At 39.3% G+C, this 25,978-nt stretch overlaps 1 protein-coding gene across 4 annotated transcripts in view; it reads left to right on the top strand.

Moving 5' to 3' along the window:
• MEMO1 (mediator of cell motility 1) overlaps nucleotides 1-25,978 on the top strand; it is a 101,066-nt gene that overhangs the window by 38,834 nt on the left and 36,254 nt on the right. For all 4 annotated transcript variants that reach the window (XR_008558593.1, XM_054728361.1, XM_028140155.2 and 1 more), the window contains 2 exons: nucleotides 12,987-13,068; nucleotides 22,588-22,656. Coding sequence is in view for 3 of the 4 variants with exons in the window: in XM_054728361.1 (XP_054584336.1) it covers nucleotides 12,987-13,068; nucleotides 22,588-22,656 (151 nt within the window). In the remaining variant the exon portion in view is untranslated. The remainder of the gene's footprint in view (nucleotides 1-12,986; nucleotides 13,069-22,587; nucleotides 22,657-25,978) is intronic.

Below are 25,978 nucleotides of genomic sequence, written 5' to 3'. Positions count from 1 at the left end.
TTGTGTTCGTCTAGAGCTATGCTACATAAATACAGACCAGTACATAATCATATATCTATACTAATAAAAGGGTAATATGCAAATTGGTCATGACGCCCTCACAGTAACAACCAAACAGCAGGCTGCGTGGGGCGGCAAGGGTAGCAGGGGGGTTAGTGAGGGATGACCAAACGACTGACCAGCAGTCTGTGTGGGCGACCAGGCTGGCAGAGGGGGTCAGTTGGGGGCAACCAGGCTGGCGGGGGGTGCATAAGGGGCGACCAGGCCAGCAGGGGGGGCAGTTGGGGGCGACCAGGCCGGTGGGGGGGGGGCAGTTAGGGGCGATCAGGCTGGCAGGCAGAGGCAGTTAGGGGAGATCAGGCTGGCAGGGGGGGGCAGTTAGGGGTGATCAGTCAGGCAGGCAGGTGAGCAGTTAGGAGCCAGCAGTCCCAGATTGTAAGAGGGACATCCAACTGCTGGTTTCGGCCCGATCCCCGGATTGGAGAGGGTGCAGGCTGGGCTGAGGGGACCCCCGCACCCCATGTATGAATTTCGTGCTCTGGGCCTCTAGTGTATGATATATGTGCACACACAAAAATGAAAATATTTTGTACCTTCTGTTCAGTACCATGCTTTCTTTTTTCCTTAATGAAGACATCTTCCATAGAGGGTCATAAAATTTTGTTTCATTGTTTTTGAGTTGCTGAATATTCTACGTTATGGATCTAGCAAAATTTATTTAACCAGTTTTGTTTGTTTTTGTGGATGCTTAGATTGTCAGGCTCTACAGCAGCGGTTCTCAACCTGTGGGTCGCGACCCACAGGTTGAGAACCGCTAGCAGGGTTGCCTAAGACCATCGGAAAACACAGATATTTACATTACGATTCATTAACAGTAGCAAAATTACAGTTATGAAGTAGCAAAGAAAATAATTTTATGGTTGGGGGTCATCACAACATGAGGAACTGTATTAAAGGGTCGCGTCATTAGAAAGGTTGAGAACCACTGGTTTAGATCTTTTGTTCAATCTGTTCACACGTAGTCTACTGGGCCTGTTCCACTTTTTTCTGATCAACCTCTGTAAATGAAAATTCTTAGAGAAGAAAATCTATTACAGAGTAGGGTAAGAATGTAGTAATGTCTACAGATCTGTTTTGTGGTGAAAATATATGAAAAATGAAAACTCTAACTGTTAAGAAACTTTTATTTTTTTAGCAATGCCTGAGAAGTGTTACCTTGTGTGGGAAGTATTATCATAGTCCTGATTCTCTTCAATAAGACAGACTTGTTTTATTTTTTCACATATTATGTTTTGGATTTGGTACTAAATTATACATATTTACTAGCATCAACTGGCCTGATTATAATCCAAAGGGAGAAAAAAACCAAACTCATGCTAGCTGTAGTTGAAAGAAAATAATCAATCCTGGTTAGATATGCATTAAGAAAGTATTGTGGACCTCACTGTAAGCATTTGACCACTTTAGGTGGTTACCTTCTGTGATCCAGGTTTGTATTTCCCTCACTAAAGCACTTGACCCTGTTAGACGAATCTTTACACTTCAATTTAAGTTACAAATAGAATCATGGGAGTTTTGAAATGATTATAGATGTTGTATTGTTCATCTATGTTCTTATGAAGTTTTGGACTAAAACAATGTTTGAAAGAGAATTTGAGTTTGTGTACTGTTTAGTTTTTATGAATCTGAGTTCATTTTCCTTTGTCATCAGGAGTGAAAGAAAAAGCTGGGGAGACATTGATAGAAGTGAGAGGCTAGAAAAAGTTAAAAATAAACATGTAAATTTTAAGCAGTGGATAACTTATGTCTTCAAAGCAGTTTGAAGGTAAAAACTCATGCATTTCTATATTGTGAACTTAGACATTATGCGATTTATTTATTGTAATGAAAAATCTCAGTTATAAGCCATCCAGGAATCTGTTAGCTGTATTCATTCATACATATAGCATGTGCACATAAACTCATTTATGGCAGCGGGCCTCACATTTTAATGTCTATCAGTTACTTGGAGAGCTTGTTAGAAACTTGTTAAAAATACTTGTTCGCCATCCCCTGATATTGTGCTGCCATAGCCCTCAGGGATCTGTCTTTTATTCTTTTTTTAAAAAATATATTTTATTGATTTTTTTACAGAGAGGAAGAGAGAGGGATAGAGAGTTAGAAACATCGATGATAGAGAAACATCAATCAGCTGCCTCTTGCACATCCCCTACTGGGGATGTGCCCGCAACCAAGGTACATGCCCTTGACTGGAATCAAACCTGGGACCTTTCAGTCCGCAGGCCGATGCTCTATCCACTGAGCCAAACTGGTTTCGGCAGGGATCTGTCTTTTAAATTAACACATGAGAAGATTCTGGTCTGTAGACCACTTTTTATCTATTACAGGAGAAAGAATTATGATTTCTAAAAGGATGAAAAATCATACCCCATTAGTTAAAAAGATTTAATTGCAAGAACACATGGAAAATCTTCAGCATTTTGAGTAATTTAAAACAACAGCACAATGCAGCACAATCGGCTTGGTTTTAAGTTTGACTTGTCTTCTGTAAAAGCCAATGGTAGTAGTTGTTTGCTAAACATTAGTTATGGATAACTTGTGGTTGACAAGAACATTGACAATCATATAAAAAATAAACATCTGAGAAATAAAAATATTTTTCTTAGAAATGAGAATTGCTTTGATTAAAGTGATAGAATGTTTAATTTATTTTGAAATGCCAAATATAATTAAGGTAGGGCATTAAATTTTTATTTTTATCAAATGGGGGCATGGGTTAAATTACTTAAATCTTTTAAAATATTATTTTAAAATATTCAGTATGTATGGTCATGCATAGTGCATTATGAACGGATGCAATTTTGGATATGGTTTTGAATATGTGTATTGAAATCTTAAAAAGGCTCATAATGATTTATATATTAATTCTACTTTTGAGGCTCTCCAAAGGAAGTAATTTTAAATATTGAAATAGATACATATTATATAATTTTTTACAAAAAACGGGAAACAACTAAACATCTTGTTAATATAAGTAATGTTTAAGGAAGCAGTGATCCATTCACATAAAGAAATATTATTTAACCATAAAATTTAAAAAATATATTTTTATTGATTTCAGAGAGGAAGGGAGAGGGAGAGAGAGATGGAAACATCAATGATGAGAGAGAATCATTGATTGGCTGCCTTCTGCATGCTCCCTACTGGGGGTCGAGCCTGCAACCTGGGCATGTGCTCTTGACCAGAATGGAACCTGGGACCCTTCAGTCTGCAGGCCGATGCTCTATCCACCGAGCCAAACCAGCTAGGGCAAAATTTTCTTTAAAGAGTTCATAATATAGGAAAATACTTATGCTAAAATATTATGTAGATAAAAGCAGGTTACAGAATTTTATATCATTTTAAAGACTAGAAGGAAATTTGTGAAATATAATTTTGGTGCTTTTTATAACTGTGGGATTATTATTTTTTTCTCCCTTCTTACTATGTATTCCCCAAATTTTCTGTATTGGACATACAATTTTTTAATAATGAAAAAATAGCACACAAAAATCAGTTTCTTGATCTTTAGATACTATAACCAGACACTATCAAGGGATTTAATGGCATCATTTTTGATAGGGAATTTGTTTATAAACAGAGACCAGGAGTGGCAATAGATAATCCAAATTAATAGACTATTAAAGGGATTAATCCTAAACCTATTTTCAGATTACAATTTTGTAAATGACCTGGAGAGAGATGTATATTGTGCTCCTCCAACTTTGCAGGACTTTTAGGTGGAAATGCCAATGGAATTGGTATTAAGTATATAAAATTTTTGAGAAACTGTATATGAGTGAGCAGAAAAGTGTTAAGGGATTTCTAGTTGGTTGGTATGTGTTAAAGATTGCTCATTTTGGATGGTTAATTGTTCCTATGGATTGTATTTTGAACTACAGAGTTTAGATAAAAATGTAAATGAATTCTTACAGTGTTTAAATAAATTAGTTGGTCTAACTTTTGAGGTTTATATCGAAGTGAACAATCAGTGTTCTTCACAGCAAGGGTTTTTGGATTGCTGCAACACTGCTGCTCTCGATGGGTTTTGGGTCAGATTCAGTGAGACAGTTTTTGTGTTCTTCTTTTCCCAAGGGCATATACCTTTCTGAGTGAGGAGCCCTATCATCGATACATAAAAACAAGCAGCATCCCTTGAGACTTATCTAAAAATAAGATAGTAAGCTTAGTAAATAGCCTATCAATACATTTTAATTTTAAGTATGTGGTCACAGAGGGCATCAGTGAAAGGATTTTAGGAGAACTGCTAAAATGTTATTTATTTTTTATAAATCTTTATTGTTGAAAATATTACATATGTCCCCTTTCCCCCCCCCCCCCATTGCCCTCCTCTACCCCTTTTCCCCATGTTATTTATTTATTTTTAAAATTAAATGAGATTGTTGTAGTTGATAAGTCTTCTCAGAAACACTTTTTACTAGTTTTATAGTAAGAAGAAGTGGTTTTCACATGCTGGTTTTTGATGAGGTTTTCATCTGTTCTGTGTTGAAATCAATATCAGAACATTGTAGTGCATGTGGTTTGCATAGCTCATCGATTTTAAGATGTACATTTTCCCACATTTTAGCACTTCTGAAAATGAGGTGTTTTATAGTCAAAGGTATCTTAAAGTCTTTGTTGTGAAATAGTTGTCACTGCCCACACACCTATGAAATTAATTATTAATCCTGCTGTTATGACTAGACAACTGCAACCCACTGAAGTTTTAACAAACATGCCATTTATGGGAGAGATTACCTACTCTGGGTTGTCTTCTGAAAACTTCTGTTAGTTACATCTTCTGGAGATAACCTTTGGTAAGATCAAAAAAGGTACAGCATCGAGTTGCTTAGATAACAGTCCCAGAGGCAATAGAGGAACGCTTTTAGAAGAAATATTGCATCACTAATTCTTTAAGTGGTACAGAGATATGATAATATAGAAAAACAAGGATTACTGATGACTCTGACTTAAAAAAATTAAACACAAGAGTGCTATATGAAAAATCATGTCTAAATAAGCTTAAAAGAGCTTTTCGAATAATCTATCTATACTAATAAAAGGGTAATATGCTAATTAGACCAGAGATCTTCCGATGTCCTTCTGAACAAAACCGCAGTGGTTGCCTGAGCCTCGGCTGCAAGGGCCAGGCCAAGGCTCAGGCAAGCCGTGGGTGGCGGCTGCTGCTGTGAGGGTCGGGCCGAGGCTCAGGCAAGCCGTGGGTGGCGGCTGCTGCTGTGAGGGCCGGGCCGAGGCTCAGGCAGCTGTGGCAGCCGGCAGTGGCAGCAGCAGCGGCGTAATGGGGGCATTGCCTTCCCCTGATCGGCCGGCCCAGTTGCCTCCCATGGGGAGCGGGCCTAAGCCATCAGTAGGACATCCCCTGAGGGCTCCCTGACTGTGAGAGGGGGCAGTCTGGGCTGAGGCCCCCCCCCCCCACAGTGCACGAATTTTCATGCATCGGGCCTCTAGTCCTATATAATAAAAGCCTAATATGCTAAGTGTCCGGTCGTCCAGTAGTCCGTTCAACCGGTCAAAGCGTAATATACTAATGATATGCTAAGGCCGCTCAACTGCTTGCTATGATGTGCACTGACCACCAGGGGGCAGACAGTTGACTGGTAGGTTAGCTTGCTCTTGGGGTCTGGCCAATTGGGACTGAGTGAGACAGGCGGACATGCCCTGGAGCCCTCCCGCAGTCCCTCTTCAGCCCCGATGGTGCACTGGTGGGGTCCCTCAGCCTGGCCTGCGCCCTCTTGCAATCCAGGACCCCTCGGGGGATGTCGGAGAGCCGGTTTCAGCCTGATCCCACTCAACGCAGGAGCTGCCCCCTGGTGGTCGTGTGCTTCCACAGGGGGAGTGCCACTCAGCCAGAAGCCGGGCTCACGGCTGGTGAGCAATGCGGCGGTGGTGGGAGCTGCTTCCGCCTCTGTGGCAGTGCTAAGGATGTCTGACTGCCGGCTTAGGCTCGCTCCTCCTCGTCAGTTGAACATCCCCCGAGGGCTCCCAGACTGTGAGAGGGCACAGGCTGGGCTGAGGGACCCCCACCCTCACCCTGAGGGCACAAATTTTGTGCACCAGGCCTCTAGTATTTATATAAAAAGCTAATATGATAAGTGTCCAACTCTCCCACTGGTTGCTATGATGTGCACTGACAACCAGGGGGCAGGCGCTCAACACTGGAGCTGCTGTGATGTGCACTGGCATCACGGACCTGGCGCCCACAAAGCAACACTCAGCTTCCCCCAATTGGGACATAGGCCCTGCCACTACCCCGGAGCAATAGCCCACCAAATTGCTTCTGATGCTGCCATGGTGCAAAAATGCGGCCCACAGCCCAATCCAGCCCAGAAATGGTCGCTATGGGCTGTGGGCGCCGGGTAATGACGTCACATAGAAATGCCCAGCTTCCTCTCCCTAGCGACGACTAGCCTCCTTGCAGTTTCTTCAGCCCAGGAACATGACTTGCTTTACAGCCAGGTGCAAACATTTTACACTTTAACCAAATGTCTGTGAAGCGTTTTCACATGCCTCATCTCATTTGATCCTCACAGAAGTCCTGGAGTAGGTAGATAGGAGACTTGGTGGAATCCTATTTTCCTTGCATTAGCCAGAAAACGGAGATTTAGAAAGCTTAGAAACTTGACCAAAGTGAAAAATAGAAAGAAATGGTGGACCTTGAAAATGACTTCAGGTTTTCTCACTGCGCAGAATATAGTCAAACACTGCTACAGTTAAATATTTCACCCTTTGTTCTCCCTGCTTGATCTACAATAATAATCTGCTTCTTGTTGATATTTACTGCTGTGTTGCTGACAATTGCCTGAAAGTTGGTGTGCTTCTCTGGGCTGGAAAAAGTTTAGCTACATCAGAAAGCAGGTCTAATTAAGCAAGTTTATCTTGTGTGTGTGTGTATATATATATATATATATATCCTATATAATAAAGAGGTAATATGCAAATTAACCCTTACGCCCTCACAAGATGACTGCCTATGACCGGGCCGGCAGGGGGTTAGTGAGAGATCACAAAACGACTGAATAAACAGGCTGTGAGGGGTGACCAGGTCGGCGGGGGAAGTGCAGTTGGGGGCGACCAGGCCGGCACGGGGGGAAGTTGGGGCGATTAGGCTGGCAGGTGGGGCCAGTGAGGGGTGACTAGGCCAGTGGGGGGGCAGTTGGTGGTGTCCAGGCTGGCGGGGGGGGGGCAGTTAGGGGCAACCAGCCTGGCAGGGGGGGCAGTAAGGGGCGACCAGGTCGGCAGGGGGGAGCAGCTAGGGGCGACCAGGCAGGCAGGCAGGTGAGCGATTAGGAGCCAGTGGTCCAAGATTCTGAGAGGGATGTCTGACTGCCAGTCTAAACTGTTAGTCAGACATCCCCCAAGGGGTCCAGGATTGGAGAGGGTGCAGGCTGGGCTGAGGGGAGCCCCCTCCCCCGTACAAATTTTGTGCACCGGACCTCTAGTCCTACATTATAAAAAGGTAATATGTAAATTACCATCACTCCGCTACGCCCACGATTGGGCCAGCAGGAGACACGGGGGGCGGGACTCGGGGTGGCTAGGGTGGTGATTGGGCCGGCAGGACGCTGAGCTCAGCGTCTGCGCCATGGCTGTGCTGCAGCACAGATGGGCCTCTGGGGCAGCGAGACGGGCGTTTGGAGGTTTGGAGGCGGCGCGGGTGGGCGGGCGGCGTGGCTCCCGGGGGAGGAGTCTGGCGGCAGTTGGGCCGCAGGAGCATGCGGCTGCGGTGTCCCGGAGTCCGCAGAGGACGCGGATTTCCACGAAGGCAGAGGAGGTGGCGGCGGCCCCAGCCTTCCTGGGCGGGAGGCGAAGGCAAGACCCCCACCCCGCCCCGCCTCGCCCTAGGGGCCCAGGGACTTCAGAGCTGCCGGCCACACCGGGTCCCCACCAGCGGACAGACAGCCTACACGTGCATGATTAAATCATGCACTGGGCCTCTAGTATATACATAAAAGGCTAAGTTGACTCGCACATGCACAATACATATAAAGCTCTCGCTGGCACCAATCGCACGCGTGTGTTTCGATCTGTCATTGTCGATCGTGAATTTGGTTGACACTTCCATTATATAGAAAGGGCGAAAAGTGATATTAAAATATTTCTTCTAATTAATTTCCTTTCAATGTGTATGAATTGTGCATCAGGCCACTAGTTGTAAAATAAAAAGTTGTAAGCAATAAAAACCGTAAGTCCTAGTTTAATTTGGAGGGTTTTTTTGTTTGTTTGTTTTTTGTAGTACATACAACAATGTGCACCTTAATATTAATGGTATCTTGGAGTCAATGAAATGTGGTGAATTTACTCAGTTTAAGGGATTGAGATTACCTTAAAATTGTGCTCTTACTATTTGGTGTTATATTTGTTTTGTAAGTTCATGGTGATTGTAGATAAATGGTTGGTGTGTTTTAAATGTCCATTCTTAGTAAAATAAAAAATTGGCAACCCTATTTTGGTGTTCCAAATTTCTTTTGAAATTTTTTTGGCCTGTGAAATTCAGAGATCCCTGAGCCAATGTTATATGACATCTAGCACAGTGGTCGGCAAACTCATTAGTCAACAGAGCCAAATATCAACAGTACAATGATTGAAATTTCTTTTGAGAGCCAAATTTTTTTAAACTTCTTCTAATGCCACTTCTTCAAAATAGACTCGCCCAGGCCGTGGTATTTTGTGGAAGAGCCACACTCAAGGGGCCAAAGAGCCGCATGTGGCTTGCGAGCCGCAGTTTGCCAACCACGGACCTAGCATATTAATCTTACTGTTTGTGTAGTTTTCACAACAGGTCCGAGTTTATTTCTTAGTTTTTTGGTTTAAACAGATTTCATTGAATGGTTAATAACAAAATACTAGGTGTTGATAGCCTATTTTGTTTGGATTTATATTTTTTACTTCTGCTTTGTCTTTTGTTACTTTGCTTTAACCAGTCCTGTGGAATTAAGTTTACTGTGCTAATAGGCAGATAACCACTTAAAAAACAAATGGTATAAAGATTTTTGGTCATTCTTTACCTTATATGTGTGGAATAATTTGAGCAACACTGGAAGGCTCTTCCCCTAACCATATATGTTTCTCTTGCTAGTTTGTCCTGGTGTCTGAAATTTTCATCTTTCATCTTTCAGTCCAATTGCCAATGGATTTAAGACAATGACAATTATAGGCTCCATGAAGGCAGGTACCACTTCTGTCTTATTTATTGCTGTAACTACAGTATCCATCTCAGTTCCTGACACATAAATAGTTGCTCCATAGATCCTTACTCAACTAACAAATGAACCAAACATTATTTGTGACAAAATATTATTGGTCACAATTAGCTTTGTGATGTAATAGTTTATTAAATAGCTAGTCCTATATAATAAAAGGTTAATATGCAAATCAAACGAACAGCGGAATGACCGGTCGCTATGACATGCACTGACCACCAGGGGGCAGACACCTAATGCAGGAGCTGCCCCCTGGTGGTCAGTGCGCTCCCACAGCGGGAGTGCTGCTCAGCCAGAAGCTGGGCTCATGGCTGGTGGGCGCAGCTGCGATGACGGGAGCCTCTTCCGCCTTCGTGGCAGTGCTAAGGATGTCCTGTGGGGAGCAGGCCTAAGCCTCAGTCGGACATCCCCTGAGGGCTCCAGGACTGTGAGAGGGCGCAGGTCGTGCTGAGGCCTCCCCCCACACGCCCCCGAGTGTATGAATTTTGTGTACCGGGCCTCTAGTTGAAAATAAAGCTGTAAGGTAATTGAAACACAGTTCAGATAAATTCTAGGAAAGCTAAGTGATAGGTCTATAATTGTTCTCAGGCTTTTCTTTTCTTTTTTAAATATATTTTATTGATTTTTTTACAGAGAGGAAGGGAGAGGGATAGAGAGTCAGAAACATTGATGGGAGAAAAACATCGATCAGCTGCCTCCTGTACACCTCCTACTGGGGATGTGCCCGCAACCAAGGTACATGCCCTTGACCAGAATTGAACCTGGGACCTTTCAGTCTGCAGGCCGAAGCTCTATCCACTGAGCCAAACCAGTTAGGGCTTTTTTTTTTTTCTTTCTTTCTTTCTTTTTTTTTTTTTTTAATAAGGCTTTTCAACATGTATCCTCCTTTCCCTTCTTTTAAGAAACTTCATGTCAGAAAGTACAGAATTTTCTACAGGACAGTAGTTGTTTGTTATTATCTGTTGATTGAGAAAATATTATGCTTTAAAAAGGTAAAATCATTTCCTTAACACTTAAATGAATATATACTTCTTTATAGTTGACAGGTCTTACATTTATTTAGACATTTATTTTATTTCTAGATAAGTCTTGGTATGCATATATATTTGCGGAGTCCTTGGGGGTCCAAGAGCTCCATCCCTTTAAAAAAATTTTTTTTATTGATTTTTAGAGAGGAAGCGGGGAGAGAGAGAGAAGGAAAGGGAGAGAAACATTGATTCAAGAGAGAAACATCCTGCTGCTTCCTGCACGCACCCCCAACAGGGGTTTGAATCTGCAACCTGGGCATGTGCCCTGACCAGGAATCGAACCAGTGACGTTTCAATGCATGGGGACGACGCTCAACCAATTGAGCCACATTGGCAAGGGCCAAGACTCTTTTTGGGTTGGGAACTATTGACCTAGACTGCTACTAGAGTGTGGTCCATAGTCCAGCAAACATTGCTAGTACCTGGGGAAAATGTTAGAAATGCAGAATCTGAGGCCCTGCTCCAGATCTATGGAATCAGAATTAGCATTTTAACAAGATCTTCTGGTGATTGAATTGCACGTTGTTTGAGAGGAGTTAATCAAATACATGATTTTTGTTCAGATTGAGGAGACCATTGATTGAATTTTATTTTATTTTTTGGTGTGGGAGGGGGAAGAGGGATAGGAGGAGTTGGCCAAACAGAGTTAGAACAGTGTAAGAAAACCAATTTGACTTGACTCAATTACCATATCTTAGAATGGTTCTGATAATTAGCTGCATAGGAATTCCTGAAAAGGAGGTGTGTATTTGTGTGTATGTGTGTTTAATATCTGTGGTTTTGTCACCATGCAAATAAACTTGTTAGTGAAATATTATTTGATTCAAGGGGGATTCAAACAGAAGTATTACTGAATTGCTAACAGCACATTGTTTATTGTCTATTTCTTAAGGAAATACCTTAACATTGATCTTTTGGGAATTTACTTTATTTATTTTATCCAAAGTAGTACATGCCCATTTGTCCTTCACATAACCATGGAGTAATGGAGTAGTTTTGCTAGGACTGAACAGTGCTTAATTTTCCCATTCATCAGTGTGCCTTCAAATCCAGTGGTATTTGAAAGACAAAACACATATTCTACATCATCTTCATCTATTTAAGGAGACCATATTGCCAAATATCATCCTCTTTGGAAGGACTGAAATTCATTTTTTTACTTGACTGTTTATAGATCAACAATTAAGCAACCATCCTATATAATAAAAGGCTAATATGCAAGCTGTCCCCTCTACCAGGAGTTCGACTTGGAGTTCAACTGGGAGTTGGGCCAGGGGGTGGGGGCCAGCCTGCCAACACCCCCCCCCCCATTAGGAGGAGCCGGCTGGACTCCACTGTGCACTAATTTGTATACTGGGCCTCTAGTATACATAATAAATAGATTGGAGTTCGGCTTTAATCTTAAGATCCCTCTGTAGAAATTGGTCCTTTTCCAGAAGAAATGATAAGAAAGCTTGGTTTAGTGCTTAAAATCACTGAGGTTGGTGTCAAAAGAGTGTCTGAATTGGAAGATATTTTCTTTGCTCTTACAAGGTTTTCAATTTCTGTTTCACAAACTTCCTGTAATGCGGAAATATTTAGAGCAATACTTATTTTGTTAATATGAAATTTATTAGGCAGCTAAAAATTTAACTTACTATTTTTCCTTGAGTTAATGAGATTATTTCATATAAGTTTTTTGGTGATTGTTCTTAAATTTAAGTTTTAAAAATAAACTACATTGTTTGATTGCCGAGTCAGACTTTTTTTTTGTATTCTGGCAATTTACAGAGTAAATTGGTTGTCATAAACTTGACTTGTTTATGAATACATACAGAAGGATTTCCAAATCACTGCACAATTAATCTCAATGGATATTTTGAAAATAATAATTAGAAGAAACAAAGGGATACTATTTCTTATCCATCAAATTTGCAAAAATTAAAAATTCTGAGAATATCCAATATTGATAAGGATATACGGGAATGAGAATTTTTAACCATTGCTGATGTTGGAGAAATGTAATTTAAACCAAAGCCTCCTGCCATCTCAGAAAACCTCTCTTCAAAGGTAGAAGAGAAAGAAAATTTAATGTTTGAAGAAACATTAATCTAGAATGTGATGCATATCACAGGCAATCTAAGAGATTGCAAAGACCTACAGAGAATTCACCCTTTTATGTAGTTGCATACATGCTCTTACGAGAAATTATGATAGCGCTCAAGTGAGAAGACTGATGGCAACATTTGTCACTCATAGTTTAAACTAAATTCACTTGGTTGTTGGGGTGACCAAATATATTGTCTTTAGCTAATTGACTTTATCCAAAGGAAAAAACATATTTTTTATGTTTTGGTGTTCTAAAAAATATTTACTCAATTATTTTCATTCATATACTAACAGTTTTCTGTTTCTTCTTTTATTTTGTTTAAATAACCCCTCAAATTGTACAGCATATTGTTCTGGAATGAAGACTGTTGTGAAAAATAAGCAAATGGATAAAAGCAAGTTTGGTTTAATCAGTATGTGATCTTACCATATTGCTTGCTAGAGACTTTGTATGTAGCTGGTTAAGTTGCAAATATTAACATCCAAACTCATGATCCCACCGCCCATTAAGCTATTTTAGTCCCAATGGGTTTAATGAGGGTTTTGTGTCTGTGTGGTTGTCTATAGTACATTGCTTTGCTGACTCCAGTTTCCCTTTCTCTTTTTATAGGACCGCAGCTGAATGCACAGCTGGAAGGTTGGCTTTCACAAGTACAGTCTACAAAAAGACCTGCCAGAGCCATAATTGCACCGTAAGTTTTAAGGGTCTTTACCCAGAATATTTTATATGTTAATTGTTAATAAAGAATGAGTATCTGCAGGTTGAGCTATAAACCAAAACCCAAAAGACATATTGAGCTGACAAAATTATATTCAGTAAATTTCATGATTCCCGTGGCTCTTACTTTAACCAAAGGATAAAGGAAATTGGCTACTTTATTTTCTCAGATGCAGTAATTTCAAAATTTATTTTTGGTAATAAAACTGCCTTTTAAAATAGGTGGGCTGTTTACATTAGGTAAACTTGGAGATTTCTGTATTTATTGGTAGAATAAGTTCTATTTTAAACATTAAAAAGATCTACTTTAATCCAGATAATTTTTAGCTTATAATGAAAAATATGCTTTAACCATAATACAGTGCAATATGAAGTAGCAACCAAAGTTTTGTTGGAGGGATAGATTTTTTTGTAATGGAAATCTGTGACTCTTTTGTCTTTGAATGTTAGAGGGCTTTTTAAAAGGACTCAGGGATAGCAAATATGCAGTTAATGATGTGTCTGTGTCTGATATGAATTCAGTTAATTTTGATTTGGTTTCCAGTGCTAATATTCAAAACACATTGTTTTTTAAGCACATGTTAACATTTTTCTGAGAAGAGTAAAAGTTGGAGTTTGTGGAGTTTCTTCTCACAGCAGCATCTTTTATGACTTCTATTGAGTTAAGGTTGGTACCCTGATAAATAATAAATAGTGAAAATAATAATAGCAACCATTCATTAAACAGTAGGATAATTAAATAATTAAATACACATAAAGAGCCTACATTAATGTTTGGCATGTAATAAGTATTCCAGAAATGTTAGGTATTTTATGTGCCAAACATCTTGTTAAGTACTTCATTTGTATGTTCTAACTTGATCTCATTTGATAGATACAGGAAAGCTTTGTGACATACAAGTTATTTAATCTCTTGTGCCTTTGTCTCATTAGTATAATTGGAATAATAATAATAGTAATTCCATATTCTTTTTTTGATGATTAAATGAGCAAGTCTTTATAAAACTTTTAGCATAATGACTTGTAATTATTTATTTAGTCATTCAGCAAATATGTACCAGGCTAAATGCCAAGTACTCTTCTTTGTGATGCTTTTTGAATAAGTCAAAATCACTTCTCTCATAGTGCTTACATTTTAGTGCCTGGGGAAGACAGACAGAAAACAAATGATTATATTCAGTGTCAGGTGCTTATGGGTGCTAAGAAGAAAAATAAAGCAGAAAAAAAGATTGAGAGTCACATGTGAGCAACTTTTTTATAGGTTAGTAAGTAGAGGTCACCCTGATAGGTAACATCTGAGCCTAAATGATGTGAGAGAGAAGTTACGCAGATACCCAGGGAAGGAGGGTTTCGGGATGGGGAAAGCAAGCACAAAGGCCTAAAGCAGGATATGCTTAGTGTGCTTGAGAAAAGGCAAGAAGGCCAGTGTAGCTGGAGAGGCTGAAGGAGGGAGTGGATGCGAGGCAGCAGGGACTAGATCATGGAGAAGCTTTGTAGACTATCATAAAAACTTGGGTTTTTATTCCAAGTGAAATGGCTAGTCAAGAGAAGTTTTGAGCAGAAAAGTGACATGATCTGCTTTAGGTTGGAAAAGGATTACTTTTGCCTCCTGTAAAGATATTCTGTTTTATGGGAACAGGGAGCCAGTTTGGGAGGCTTATTAGAATAGTACAGAAAAGAGATGACATAATGGCTTTGACTAAGGCAGTGGTTCTCAACCTTTCTAATGCCGCGACCCTTTAATACAGTTCTTCATGTTGTGGTGACCCCAACCATAAAATTATTTTCATTGCTACTTCATAACTGTAATTTTGCTACTGTTAATGAATCGTAATGTAAATATCTGTGTTTTCCAATGGTCTTAGGCTCTACAGCAGCGGTTTTCAACCTGTGGGTCACGACCCACAGGTTGAGAACCGCTAGCAGAGTCACCTAAGACCATCGGAAAACACAGATATTTACATTACAATTCATAACAGTAGCAAAATTACAGTTATGAAGTAGCAATGAAAATAATTTTATGGTTTTGGCCTGTGAAACTGGAATTGCTTTTGTACTGATAAGGGGCAAACGGGTGGAGATGGGGAGTAGAAGTGTTTATGTAGAATCTAGGATTTGACTTGGACCATGTTAATGCTTAGATGCCTATTAGCTATCCAAGTGGAGATTTCAAATGGGCAGCCACATATAACCTGCAGTCTGTTTTGGTGTGTATATCACAGGCTGTAGTTGCCTATGGAGTAAAGTAAGATAGAGAAGAGAAGAGGTTCAAGGACTGAGCCCCTTAGCAAGCCCAATTTTATTTAGAGGACAAATAAAGATGAAAATGAGCTTTTGCAAAGGAGATACTGAAGGAAGACCAGTGAGCAAGGAGGAGAACCAAGGGTGAGTGTTGTTTCTGGGAGGCAAAAGGATGAAAGATGTGTCAGGGAAGATAAAGGATCAACTGTATCAGATTCTGCCAATTGGTCAAATAAGATAAGGATTCAGAATTGATCATTGGATTTTGCAATGTGGACATTGCTGGTTACCTTGATAAGAACAATATTTGTGGCCCGTCCAGTGTGGCTTAGTAATTGAGTGTTGACCTATGAACCAAGAGGTAACTGGTTCGATTCTCAACCAGGGCACATGCCTGGGTTGTGGGCTCGATCCCCAGTAAGAGAGTGTGCAGGAGGCTGCTGATAGATATTTCTCTCTCATTGATGTTTCTATTTCTCTATCTCTTAAAAAAAAAAAAAAAAAGAGCAATTTTTGTGGAGTGATGGAGATAAAAGCATGATTGGTGTGGATTCAAGAAAGAATCTGATAGTGAAATGAAGATTGTGAATGTAGATTTTTTTTTTTTTGAGGAATTTTGCTGTAAACTAAGGAAATAGGGTAATGGGAATATGGTGTCAGGGGAGAAATTTTATTCAAGATGGAAGATATCAAAGTGTTACAATGCTGATCTAGTATAGAAAGAAAAATTGATACAGGGATAAGAAGGGAAGTTGGTATAAGTGAGATCCTTGATTGGGTGAGAAACAGTGGATCTCTTTAATGTATGAGCTATGTTGTATTGTCTTGCCCATTACTTTGTTGGTATTTGATTGTTATGGTATGCTACCTTCCTAGTTAAAACTTGTTCTGAATGTGGGAGCTGAGCTGAATAAACGTATAATTAAGTCAAGGTTAGTTATTCATGAAAAAATAGCTGGACTTGTTTCCTTCTTGTAGTTAGTTTAAAATTGAAATCATTGGCAGTGACCTGGGAAATGAAATGTTTGCACATGTTACAAATATATTGATTTATAAAAGATTTACAAGTTACCTTGAGTTTTTTTTTTAAACATATTTTATTGATTTTTTACAGAGAGGAAGGGAGAGGGATAGAGAGCTAGAAACATCGATGAGAGAGAAACATCAACCAGCTGCCTCCTGCACACCCCCCACTGGGGATGTGCCCGCAACCAGTGCCCATGCCCCTGACCGGAATCGAACCTGGGACCCTTCAGTCCGCAGGCCGATGCTCTATCCACTGAGCCAAACCGGCTTCGGCTACCTTGAGTTTTAAAATGGAAATTTGAAAATAGTTTTGACTTTGGTGTGCATGTTTTTGCTACATAGTGACTTTGTAATGTTAATGCATATATAGGCAACATCCATTTTGTTAACATATGAAAACTAAGTAGTTACGTATCTTATTATATAGTTTCCAGAAGTAATTATTTTCCATTTCAGAGTAACTTTTTTTTTTTTGTAGAAAAGTAACAGCAAATACTTTATTGTTATATAGGCACAAATGTTTTTTGGTAAGAATATATTATATAGTAATTTAGGACACTTAAAAATTTAAGATTTCTGCTTTTATTTCAAATCAAGCCTATAAAAATACTTAAAATTTTATAAATTCTAGCTCTCTGGAACCAACTTTTCTTAGATTTTGCTTTATATGCATAAATCATATAAGGGGAACCTAAAAAGAAAAACTCAGAATCTAGATAGCACACTTTTGAAAGTGCTTAAAACAGATTGCTCATTTTTATATTGATGTAAATAAATTAGAATGATGTCATTTAAGAATAAATATTGACCCGTAAACCACTGTTGATCAAGCTTAATGAATTCTAGCCTATATGACATATAGGCAGGCACATTTGAGGGAATCAAAATAATTTAATTTGATTTAAAAAAATTCTTTGTTTGAACTTAGAACTACCTTACTTATCTTGAGGCACAGGAGACAGTATGTGTCTCAGGGATATATACTGAAACTATCTCATGAACTAGGAGTTCCAAAAACCTTTCTGCTATGACTGCCAAAATTGTAGTTTGTCTTGAAGTATGCAGGAATATCTCAGCAACCCTTAGAATGGAGCTGTACAGGTATGCATCACTTAAGAAACCTCTTATTGGATATAAAAATATAATCAGATAATTGGTAAGGGGCTTATGTTTTACTATATACCAGATACTATGAATATTGAAGCTCCCCTCATATATGTAAAATAAAGTTTTCCATGTTAGTAACCTAGTAGTAGTTTCATTTTTCATTGTTTATCCTTCTCTGTTTGACTTTTTTACTATATACCTGTATTACTTCTAGTATAAAAATTAGTTTAAAAAAGTTAAAAGGTAAGAAACATTTGTATAGGACACCAGGTTGTGTATAGTGAAGCATACCTTAGAGCTCTTATCAGTGTGTATCATGAGACAATGAATCTTCGTAAATTACTTAATTTAAGCTACTAGAAGTATGCAATTTGTTTATTTCTCACCCTTGTTTATATGAAGCAATAGGTTATTCATGCCAATATCTGAAATCTTATCAAAAAATCTAGATATGGAACATTATGGTTAGTTTATTCTTGTTTGACTTGAATAACTTTAATAACATTCTTTAGCTCATAGCTTAATTTTTGTGAGATTCCATTTTGTAAAAATAAAATATTCTGAATAATGACTATCTAACCTGGATATTTTGGGGAGATATAATCATCCATTAATATTTCTTATGGCAGCAGGAATCTTGAGGGCCATTGAGCAGTGCCTGTGAAAGGAAATAATGAAAGGCTAGGCACAGAAAATAAAACTGAGAGCGGCATTGTGGAAGCTGCAAACTTCAGGGCCACTTGTCAGGTTGGTCCCATATGTTCACAGGTGTTTGTAAATTTAGTTTCTAGCTTGCCAGAGCATACTTTAGCTTAGGTAGATCTTAGAAACTTTTCTTATCACTAGAATCTTTCTATTTCATCTGGTCTAGTGTTCTCATTTCATCTAGTTCAATCTTTTTAATTTGCTTTTTTGCTGCTATTAAGTAGAACTAGTAGTATGAGAACCTGATTTTGTTGAATCCAAATATGCATTCTTTGCTATTCCCTATATTCTCTTTGATAAAAAGCCTCTCATAGAATGTGAGGTAACCTCTTGGCATTACAGTTTATACTATTCACCTATAATCTTGGCAACCTGAGACTGAACAAGGAAAAGTCCATGTCATGTATTATTGGATACTTTTCCTGACAGGAATTTAAGTTATGCCATGCTGTAAGGTTGCTGCGTGGGAAACTGTCACTTAGCCAGTGCACTATCATGGATAGTGGCCTTGTATCCTCATTTGACTGTAGCTCTTTGGGGGCACAGAAATTCTGGACAGTTAGGAGCTGGACTTGCTAATATAAAGGGTCTGTTGTGTAGGATTAAGGGAGAAGCAAAAGTACTCTCTGTTAAAAGAAGGACCTGTTTTTAGAGGTATGGTTTAGCCTAGTGATAAATTGTAGGTATTAAAGTATAATTTTGTATTTGCTTTCATGGGAAGTTAACTGGGAGCTAGGGTGACCTGGAAAAGCTAGCATGGATGACTTTGTGTTTAGGATTTTAATAGCTTTTAAAAGACTGACTGGACATGCTTTTATGATGCATATTCAAAATTATAAAGCTCAGATTTTTATTGGTCGCACAAAAGAAAAAACACTTAGATGTTCCCTTAGTGAAGCCTCCTTTAATAAGAGTGATCCCTTAATGAAACCTTGTTTCCACATAAATGTAGAATCATAGATTCTAGTAGCAAGAGAAGTGGGCAGGAACAGAGGATTGGTGGTGCGATTTGATAATTATTACTGTGGCTTTTTTCATTATCATATATCTGGGCCAGGGTAAAGGAAAGTATTAGAAATTCTCTTCTTTGACTATGAATGAATTAGAGTTTCTCATGATGAGGGCTTAGAAGGGTGATATATTTAATGATTTTTTGGGGCCATATATTTTTATTGATTTCAGAGAGGAAGGGAGAGGGAAAGAGAGGTAGAAATATGAATGATGAGAGAGAATCATTGATCGGCTGCCTCCTGCATGCCCACACTGGGGAGTGAGCTCACAACCCAGGACATTCCAACCAACTGAGCCACACTGGCCAAGGCAGATGAGGATCATTTAAAAAAATAGATCTTCATTGTGGTATGATTAATATCTGCATATATGTATTGTCTTTGAGATATGTGTACACCTATGAAACTGTCACCACTATTAAGATAATGAACATATTCACCATCTCAAAAGTTTCCTTGTGCACTTTTGTAATTCTTCTTTCACATCCACTGATGTATTTTCTGTCACTGTACAGGGTGAGGCAAAAGTAGGTTTACAGTTGTGAGTATGTGAAACACGAAGTTCATTCTTATTTATTTTTTAAATATATTTTTAAATTAATTTCAGAGAGAAAAGAAGAGGGAGAGAGAGATAGAAACATCAATGATAAGAGAGAATCATTGATTGGCTGCCTCCTACATGCTCCCCATTGGGGATCGAGCCCCCAACCTGGGCATGTGCCCTTGACTAGAATCGAACCCTGGGACCCTTGAGTCCACAGGTCGACGCTCTATCCACTGAGCCAAACCAGCTAGGGCTATTTATTAATTATTGTCTTATTTTCCATACAAACAACTGGAAACCTACTTTTGCCCCACATTATAGATAATTTTTATTTTCTAGAGTTATTTAAATGGAATCATATAGTATGAACTTTTTTGTCTGACTTTTTTCACTTAGCATATTTGTTTATTGATTTTTACCATTTTTAAGCATAATTATTTTGAGTGTATCAGTAGTTCATTCCTTTCTATTGCCCAAGAGTATTTTATTATATGGATGCACTTCAATTTATTTATCCATTCACCTTTTGAGGGTCATTTAGTTGTTTCCAGCTTTTGGCTATTGCAATAAGCAATAAAACTAGGATGTACAAATCTTTGTGTGGACACATTTTTTTTTTCCTTATAAGAATGGAATGGTTTGGGTCATAGTGCAGGAGTATGTTTAACTTTTGAAGAATTTGCCAACTGTTTTCCACTGTAGTTGCAGCCATCCCTTGGCCATGAATAAGAGTCAAGCTAAAAATCAATGGAAACATCCTTTGATAGTCAGTTGGCTACATGGAATTTGCAATAAAAAGTATTACAAATATTTCCATTGTTTGTGAATTGTGTGGTACATATCTTTTTAATTAAGTAAAATTTATAATAAGCTTATTTACATATGTATATGTATACATATATATATCTCCCTTCTCCACCTGCAGAACCAGTTATTAAAATTTTACCAATGTACCACTGGCCACACATTAATGAGAAAACACTAAGGGAAATGTTTCTAGACATGTAACTTGAATGAGTCAAGAAAGAAAACTGAGTTCCAAAAACAGTTATTCAATCTTACCTAATAATAGACAAACATGTAAATTGACCATTCCTCCGCTACGCCCACAGCCAATCAGAGTGAGTATGCACATTAACCCAACAAAGATAGTGGTTAATTTGCATACGTAGGCACCTGGGAACATCCTCGGCACCCAGGTCACTCTGAGGTAGGCCCCTCGTGGGCCCTGAACAGCCTGGGAAGGGCCTGAGCCAGGGGGCTCCTGGGCAGGGGCGGAGCTGGCGATTGGAGGGAGCTGGGGGGCCCCTGCCCAGGCCCCGAGGCTTTAGGCCTGCGCAGGGTCTGAGCCGGCAATCGGTGTGAACTACAGAGGAAACACCTTTTCTGACCGCTCAGTGGCTAAGCTCCCTGTATGCTACTGGTAATATTCTTGGTAACTTGGGTAATAAGAATCCAAAAAGGTGATCTAGGGTTTTTCCACCACACTCCTGGAGAAAAAAACGAAGGTCCGCTGCTGGAGGCCTAAGAAATGTCATATCCTGCCCTAGCTGGTTTGGTTCAGTGGATAATGCCTCGGCCTGCCAACCGCAGGGTCTGGGTTCACTTCTGATCAAGGGCATGTGCCTAGGTTGGAGACTCTTCCCTGGCGGGGGCCCAGGTCAGGGCTCATGCAGGAGGCAACCAATCAAAGTGTTCCTCTCACTTTGGTGTTTCTCTCTGTCTTTCCCTTTCTCTTCCACATTCTCTAAAAATCAATGGAAACATATCCTCAGGTGAGGATAAAGAAAAAAAAGAAAGAAAGAAATGTCATATCCTATGGAAGACACATCCTGAAAATGTCTAAAGAAAGTTGTCATTTTTTCATGGTGAAGGGACTGGAGTCCGTGTTGATGAAAACACCTTGCTGGCTGCAGTGACTGGCAGTGGCTGCAGCAGCGGGGTGATGGGGCTGGCAACTTCCCCTGATCAGCCCGGTCGCCTCCCACAAACGGAGGCCAGACTGCGGCTTAGGCCCGCTCCATGGGGAGCGGGCCTAAGCTGTCAGTAGGACATCCCCTGAGGGTTCCCAGTATGTGAGAGGGGGCAGGCTGGGCTGAGGGACCCCCCCCCCCAGTCCATGAATTTCGTGCACCGGGCCTCTAGTAGGTGATAAGAGACCTAATCTGATGCTGAGATCAGAGGATAAGAGGGTTGTGTAATGGAGAGAGAAAATGAAAGGCATAATACACAGAAGGCCAAGTCAATTCTCACTCTCTTTTTAAAAAATATATATTTTATTGATTTCAGACAGGAAGGAGAGAGAGAGAGAGAGAGAACCATCAATTATGAAAGAAAATCATTGATATTGATAGGCTGCCTCCTGCATGCCCCCTACTGAGGATCTAGCAATCTGGGCATATGCCCTTGATTAGAATTGAACTCGGGACCCTTCAGTCCACAGGCTGCCACTCTATCCACTGAGACAAACCAGCTAGGGCCCAAGTCAGTTCTCAACACTGAAGACACAGGGAAGCGAATTGTTAGTTGTAGGTTATTTGTTTTGGTCTGATTTGACTTGTTCTTGGTCTTATTGTTATGTAATACTTCAATAGTTGTATTGAAGAGGAATGTTAAAATCTCATACAGCATTAGTGTTACATTAGCCACTTCAAGTAAGCCTTGGTTATCTCCAAATCGAACTTTTCTTCTGACCCCAAAAAATTATTATCGTTTAGAAGTTGCATTATTAGTTATATTGCTTTTTAAACTATACATTTGTTATGTTTATCATAATATTACATTTCTTTCAAAAGTTTTTTTCCAGAGTATCTTGATTTTTGAATCTGATGATTAAGTTTAAAAAATTTTTGTTTTGTAGCCATGCAGGATATACATACTGTGGGTCTTGTGCTGCTCATGCTTACAAACAAGTCGACCCATCTATTACGTAAGTAATATAGAGACGATTTTGTTATGGGATAATGTTGGGAAGTATAATTGCTTTGTCACTGAAGTAATTTGTTTTGTTATTATATCTTAATTTTGTTTCATGTTGATTGTTAATAGTAATACTAGTAATAGCAGTACATCTCTACTAGTAGAGATGAAGCATAATCATTCAAAAGAAGTAACTCACAGCAAGAGTTTAAGAAGCAAGTCTCACCCACAGCCTACTCTTTTTTTCCTTAGAGCAATTTTTTCAGTTTTTAAAACAAAACTGCTCTTTTTTGTTTCTGTGTATTGTGCTCTGCACATTGTACTGTATCTTTGTTGAAAATTAATTTTAGTAAGTTTTAAATAATAAATAAAATGATGTTGCCAAATTGATGAGATTTTGGTTAGCCCTGTTCTCATTTTGATGTTGAGGGGCTTTAATAAATATTTCTTGATACGTGTTTAATATGCAATTTTAATGAAATTATTTCATGAATAAGAGCAAATAGAAGTTAGATTGTAAAGATTTTCGAAGTTTTCTTTATTTGATCCTGTATCAGTGAACAATCTACCTCAAGGTTAGTTTATGTAACAGCTTTTTCCAAATTTGGCAGAATCTTTATTGATGATGATATGTGCTGGAAGGGTACCCCTGAATTAAATTTGTCCTTAGAATACATTAGAGAGATTTTGGAGCTAGTATTGGTAGAAGTGGAAAGCTTGTGTTACATAGTTTGATGGAAAATGAGAATGGAAGGAAAAAGATAAAGAATAAAAAGGGATGAGAACGAAGGACTAAGAAGATGATGGAGATCAGTAAAAAGTGAGGCAAATGGTGGATGGTGATGTAGTCAGCTTATTTTTGTAATTAATACATAATAATCGAATTCTGAATAAATAAATGTGAAGGTCTGAGTGATAAAAATAATAATGGACAGCCATATTTGTATTCTCTTGAGAAAACCCCTCTCTGAGATTTGCAATGTCTTCAGAGTCCTTTGAGAAAACAGGAAAAACATCCTTTTGGGAATTATGTGAAGTATCTACACTAATAAAAGAGAAACATGCAAATTAACCATCATTCTGCTACACCCACCAGCCAATCAGGAGCAAGTATGCCAATTAACCTAACTAAGATAGCAGCCGCCACGGAGCTGGAGCGAGCAAGAGGCTTGAGTTGCCCCTGGTGATGGAGGAAGCCAAGCTTCCCACCTGCCCTGGGTGGCCCTGGCCTTCGCTGAAGGCTACAAAGTTTCAATTAAAGAAGATAAATAAATCCCAGATACCTGCTTCCAGCCGGCCCTGGCCTCTGCTCAAGGAGGGGCTGGGAGCCTGGGTTTCCGAGGGCAACCCAAGTTTCCAGCTGGCCCTGGCCTCTGCTCAAGGTTACAAAGTTTCAATTATAGAAGATAAATAAATTCCAGATACCTGCTTCCAGCTGGCCCTGGCCTCTGCTCAAGGAGGTGCAGAAAAGAAAAGAAAAGAAAAGAAAAGAAAAAAAGAAAAAAAGCCCCTTACCCAGGCTGGCCACACCCCCATGGGGTGAGGGTCCCCGCTGGGGGGCTTGGCCAGCCTGCAAACAACCATCAGCCCTCACCCAGGCTGGCCACATCCCCATGGCCAGATCCCTGTAAACGGGCAGTCGAACATCCCTCGAGGGGTCCCAGATTGGAGAGGGTGCAGGCTGGGCTGAGGGATTACTGCCCTCCTCCCCGCACAAATTTCGTGCACTGGGCCTCTAGTAGAGGAATAATAAAGAACAGTTCAAGAGCGAAGGTTAAATTCTATACCATTAGCTTCCATTCTTTTCACACTAGTCCATTTTCTACATGTCAATCAGATCATCTTTGTACTCTCCTGCCCTTTACATGATTTTTTGTAACATCTTGCATAGAATATTTGTTTATTGAGTTATGTAGATCTTTCAAATGTTGACATTTATCATTCAGTGTCAAAAAAATCACATTTATTCATGTTACCACCAGTTTCATCAGAAAAATCTTTAACTCTTGGGAAACTGTCAACTTCACAGGGATGGAAGTTTTGCAGAAGTCTAATTTTCACTTAAAAGCTTCAATTTTATCATTGGCAATAAACATGTCAGATTTTTTCTTTGAAGTGGCAAGCTCATTTTGATCATCTTAGGAACTTTCTGCCAACTATCTAAATTGGAATAATCATAATTTGTCTACAGTCGTTTTGCTAGCTCACAACTCAGTCACACTAATGCTTTTCCCTGAGACATACTCTGTATGCAGCAGCAGTGCTTTAAGCATGTAGCATCACAAATTGAATGCATTTTGTCATACAGAATATTTTTATAAAATTGTATTCAAATTTCAAGACTTAATGAAATTAAGTGAAACTGGCCTTAAGAAAAACCCCACAAAACTTGGTGTGGGTGAAGAACATATGACTCCTAATATATTTTGGCTCCATTACCTCGATTGTAATTCCGTTGTGCCATCGGTTTACCCAGCCTCACTTTTAAGTGCAGATGTCATCACAGTGAAGAAGGCACGCAGCTTCCTTGTATTATTATGAAAATGGTTTTGATTTTGTGGGTCACGAGGAATTCACAGTTCACCGTTTGAGCACTGCTGTGATGCTTGGATTTAGGTTGTGGTTAAGGTCTGTGTATTAGGTCTTGGGGAAGGTGTCTCTGAGGAAATGTTTTTTAAGCCAAGCAAAAGAAATGTGTGAAGGCTTTGAAGTAGGCAAGGTTATTTGTGTCATCAAGGAACTTCAAGAAGACCAGGATACATAAAGTATTGTGATCAAAGGGAAGAGTAATACAAAAAGGGGCCAGTTTATTTGAGACTTTAGAAGAACCCATTTTAAGGATTTTGGATTTTACTAGTATCCTCTGGCCATGGAAAGACTTTTTTTTTTTTAAAGCAGGAGAGTGATAGGATCCAATTTATGTTTCAAAAATAGCACTCTGGCTGACTGTTTTAAGAAATTTAAAAAATGATACATTTAGTTTAAGTTCTTTCCATATTTATAGTTACAAAGTCTTTTCCTTTTACTAAAACTTTAATTACAAATAAACTTAGGACATACTTAGTAACTTGATTCAGATCTTTCAGAAAGTCTTGCATGGCAGAAAAAGAGCAAAAAGGAATCTTATTTGGGGCCACACAACATTTTATTCTTTAGCTAAAATATCTGCACTTGCCATGAAACACCTTTCAAAAATTACTTGTGTTACATTATTTAGAATAAGTAGATGAATATTTATGAGGGCAGACACTCAGGTAACTTATGTATTAGGTGCACACTATGTATGCACAGATGACACTATGTATGCACAGATGACACTCATAGAAAGTAAC

The sequence above is a fragment of the Eptesicus fuscus genome, chromosome 16 (assembly GCF_027574615.1).
Source record: "Eptesicus fuscus isolate TK198812 chromosome 16, DD_ASM_mEF_20220401, whole genome shotgun sequence".
Lineage (NCBI taxonomy): Eukaryota > Metazoa > Chordata > Mammalia > Chiroptera > Vespertilionidae > Eptesicus > Eptesicus fuscus.
Note: the sequence above shows the minus strand (reverse complement) of the source record. Positions and strands in the feature narration are given on the sequence as shown.